Raw genomic sequence first — 4,836 nt, 5'->3', positions numbered from 1 at the left:
CAAATTGCATGACGTTTAGGAACGCATCGAATCGATTAACTTTAATATCGATACACTATATATAACAACTAATCAATGTGATATCGTAAAAGGCCAAGTTTTACCTACAGTTTTTATAATGTTATTATTTAAAAATGCATTATTATTAAAGTGCAAATTTAAAATGAACTTATATTTACAATTTACAACTTAAGAACTAAATATTTACAGATAGTTAAAGTAGCGTACAAACTTAAACGCAGTTTTTAAGATCGCGAACTTACTCGGCTCGTCGTCGGTGACACACGTGAAGCTTACTCATTCTGTATTGCGATATCGTCGACAGAAGAAGCTTTTTGTTATTTAGGAATTGTATCGTATAACATTTTAAAAACCAAAAAAAGATACAAAGTTCGGAAATAATTCATTTTGAGTAATTTCTCAATCAAAAGAAACAAAAATTACAAATATCTACACTACAAGCTTTGCACGTCCACGGACTATCTCAGCCTAATACAGTCCACTGCTGGACGTAGGCCTCCACAAGTTAGCGCTAAAAATGGCGTGAACTCATGTGTTTTGCCCATAATTAACACACTGGGCGGGTTGGTGACGGCAGGGTGAGCTTTGGCAACCCGAAGATGCTGCTGCCCGTCTTCGGCCTGTGTATTTTAAAGCCAGCAGTTGGATGGTTAACTTGCCACCGGTCGGCTTTTTAAGTTCCAAGGTGGTAGTGGAATTGTGTTATTCCTTAGTCACCTCTTACGACACCCATAGGGAAGAGAGGGGGTCGCTATATTCTAACTACTGTAACCACACAGTAAACTTGGACCACGTCTGGACAGCATCCATGATCTGGCAAACATAATTGTGTTTGCTCGCAAACGAAAAAAAAGCGACCTCAATTACATCGACAAGTAACATATCGTTGGTAGACGAACAGTTATGTAAATATGCATTATTAGATATAACTCAATAACTACTTGTTAGATCACAATCAAATTGACCACACAACACAAATCATCTTTCGATTAAAATAAAAATTATTAAAATCGGTCCACCCAGTCAAAACTTCTGAGATAACATACATAAAAAAGTACAATCGAATTGAGACCCTCCACCTTTTTTGGAAGTCCGTTAAAAATGGGGGCTTACGACTTGCACTGCTGCCACACGTACGAGCGGAGGCGGGTTACGAGCAAAATTTCAAACTTGTCGGATTGCCAACGAACTTACTCGGCGGTTTTAAAGTACGCGTACTTAAGGTGACCAGCGAAAAAGATCGCCGAGCCACAAGTTCGCGAACTTACTCGCACGTCTATGACTCCCTTTATGGTACAAATCATGTCCACGTGGAATTATGCCAAGAATGCTGGCAACGTTTCCCCGTTGAATTTTAAAATTAGAAGAAAATAACATTGACATGTGTGATTACGACAGCTATGACATAAAGACAAAATAAATAAATTATTATGAACTTAAACTAATCACTCAATCAATCAATTATTATTAAAACATTAAATATAATTGCAAAGTGAATCAAATAAAACACTTCTAATATGGGAATCAGATATGTAATTGCTGGTGAATCTCAATGCGATTTGTTTGCAGAAACATGTTTAGTCGCAGATTATTTAGCACAAAAATTACCAAATTTTTGTTATGAACGTATCGAGAAACCCGTCACAGAATGGATGGTAAATAATTTCTTTATTTAATAAAATAAAGACTGATATAATAAAAAATGATGTGATCGAATCTTAGACCTATTACAGGAAAAGCAGCCTATGCCCAGCTACGGGATATTTATAAGCTGTTATAATTCATTATAGAAGCATTACAAAACATGATAATTGAACAATTCCTTTTCATTGTCATGTTTTGTCTCTTTTGTCTCATGTTATACCTTTGTCTCATGTTTTGTCTTTGGCTAAAGTTTTATTTGCGTTAAATTTCGCTATTAGTCAAACTTTAGTTATGATGAAACTTGCTACAAAACTTAATGCTATGTGAAATTTAAATCACATTCTGTCATTTTTGAAAAAAAAAAACTTTGTGTGTGCAATTTACACACAGCAGAAGAGAAACTTCTGTAAAGTAGCCTATGAGATTTTTTTTTTCACCGAGAATGTAAAATATTTTGTAATGCAGGGCTTGGTAACGATACCGTTGATGTTACCTCTGACGTCACTAAATAAAAATGTTATTTAATTGAATGCCACACTCTATTGTCACTTTATCAATTCCCGCGCAGTTTAACATAGTGCGAGAATTCCTGCGCGTATAAATAATTTTTGCACGGAGCGGCAACGCCTAAGAGGTGTCATTTAAATACATCTTTATTTAGTGACGTTGAGGTGACGTTATTTATAACGTTACTAAGTCTTATTGCAGTGTATTCATCTCATTCTCTTCCATGGGTATACTTAGAGTGGGGTAAGGTATTTCCCCCACCCTGGCTCGAACCCAATGACTGATATTAGATATGATGAAGATATTTTTGGCAAATTTAGCCTAAATCGCTGCAATCTGTTATTGTAGGAGTATAGATAGTGAAAATGAAAAGTTGTTATCGACTTTTACATTTATTTATTTTTGTCCCACCGTCCAAAAATTTTAGGTACGCTGGTACGCCCATGTTCTCTCCTATACATTTATATTTTTGTTTTTTTATCGTGACGCATTTTTATTTCACCATTCATATAAATTATTTCCAGCCATGGTTACAAAAACTTAATCAAAAAAACAAGTGGCACCATACTTGTTCACCAATTGTGTGGAAAGAGCTATTAATGACCGGTAGTAAGCCAGTTTATATTGGAAACGCATCAGAATTTTTAGAATACTGTTATTCTTACTATAAATTTGATGTTTATTTTTCGCCGTTAAGATTTGAATATTTATCTGATAACTTCGGACAATTTCAAAAGAAAGTAAAACAAGAGGCTATAGCATTAGAACGATTAGATAATCCTGTAACACTTGAAAATCCTTCTGCAAACAAAGTAACAATTTGTATATCTGGTGCAGGAAATCCTCTTGCACTTTTCATAATATCCGGTCTTTTAGACCTAAAACAGAATGTAAGCAAAATTTATATTTACGACGAAGAATGTTCACAAACTTTAATGGAGTTCATCGAACACGAATGCAATTATGTTGGCAATGAGTATTTAGGGAAATTAGTAAAATATGTTGACAAAATAGGAGTGGCTCTAACTAGTTCAGATCTTTTAATAATTCTTGATTACATCCCATTTCAGTAAGTGAACTATTGAATTGATTTTGTGACATGACAGCTATTTTTATTTATTTAAAACTTTTGTAATTTTCATTAACAGGTCTACTTATTCAATTGGGAAATGGCTTTATGAAAATAAAAAGCTCATGGAAAATATCGCAATAAAAATTAATGCTACCGCCACACCAAAACTTTATGTTGTTTTGCCAAATCTCGGACCAGCATGTTATAATGCAACTGTAATTGCCAATTTAGTAACGAAAATCAATAAAAATAATGTTGTTGTAGCAACATCGGATATAGGTTTGGAAATGGCACCAGTTGCCGCTGAAATTACTGGGGTACCACTTCGAAATATGTTTTGTCCTCCAGTGTGGGGCTTTGTAGGTATTAACCACTTGGCTGATATTCAAACAACAATACATAGGTATGATACATTTCATCCTTACGAAAGATATGTAAAAGTAAAAAATTCAACTCTTTGTATCGGTACTTCAACTCCAGAAATGCGAACGATGCAATATTTAATGTTTTTTGACGAAACTTTGTGGAAAAAAGTAGCTGACCGGAAAGTATGTACTTGTTATCTATATTTAAATTTGATTATTTTTTACTAAAATTGTATTCAATTTTCTTATAATGGTCCTTATTGCAAATTTAAGAAGAAAGATACTGAAAGACGAGTAAGCTTTCACAAAGCTGTAGCCCTACTAACTTTGATAAAGATATGGCTTTTTGACCCTAATCCTAACTATATTGTAAGTTTGGGAATCCAATGTAATGGTAAGTTTTTTTTTTTTTTTGTTTTAATAGTTTTATTCTAGTTTTGTTTTTTATCAATAAATTAAATTATTTACTTTAAGGATCGTTTGGACTAACATTTAACGGTGTATTTTCTCAACCGGCGTGCCTTTTAAATGGAGAATGGCGGCCAGCAAGTAATTATATGATGCCTAGAGATCCACAAGTAAAGATTTCCTATTTACAAGAAATAGCAGAAATTGTCATGACCCTTAAAAAGGCAGACTTAAGGCAAGTCGTTACTTATACTCCATGCACGTGTAAGCGTAAACAATATATAAAGAAGCTATTATGATGAAATTCAGGAATGCAATAATTACTTATTATAAAGAAAATTAACTTGCTTATTTAGGACGTTGTGACATTTTTGGAACGAAGTTCCTTACGGTAGGCTTGACATTTGGCTGAGCGACCGAACTGAGACTAAAACCGTAAGAAAAATATGTGTTTTTGTTTCAAATTGTGTTGCTTCTATATTATCCGAAGGAACTTCGTTCCTACCTGGTATCCCATCACACCACACTATTTGGTTTTAAAAATCAACGTATATTTATACTATTGTCAATATATATGGTCAGGAATTGGAAAAATAAGTCAAATAAAAAACACAAGCTTACTCCCCAAGTCAAGCGTGCATAAAAACGTTTTACTTCAAAAACGAGTGTGCTTTAGACTACATGACTGAAGTAAAACTATTTTCATTAACTTCAATCTCCCTTTTCGTAACACTCGTCATGGATTCACCAGTTAACTTCCCAAGTCAAGCGTGCGTAAAGCAGTTTCATTTAAAAACAAAATGTGATGCCACCTACAAA

At 34.0% G+C, this 4,836-nt stretch overlaps 1 protein-coding gene across 1 annotated transcript; it reads left to right on the top strand.

The window, feature by feature from the left end:
* Positions 1-1,538: 1,538 nt before the first annotated feature.
* Positions 1,539-4,316, top strand: LOC123655117 (putative malate dehydrogenase 1B). The gene is made up of 5 exons (XM_045590954.1): positions 1,539-1,676; positions 2,697-3,241; positions 3,321-3,792; positions 3,883-4,003; positions 4,084-4,316. The coding sequence occupies exons 1-5, from the start codon at positions 1,539-1,541 to the stop codon at positions 4,314-4,316; spliced, it is 1,509 nt and encodes a 502-aa protein (XP_045446910.1).
* Positions 4,317-4,836: the final 520 nt, after the last annotated feature.

The sequence above is a fragment of the Melitaea cinxia genome, chromosome 7, assembly GCF_905220565.1.
Source record: "Melitaea cinxia chromosome 7, ilMelCinx1.1, whole genome shotgun sequence".
In the NCBI taxonomy this organism is placed as follows: domain Eukaryota; kingdom Metazoa; phylum Arthropoda; class Insecta; order Lepidoptera; family Nymphalidae; genus Melitaea; species Melitaea cinxia.
Note: the sequence above shows the minus strand (reverse complement) of the source record. Positions and strands in the feature narration are given on the sequence as shown.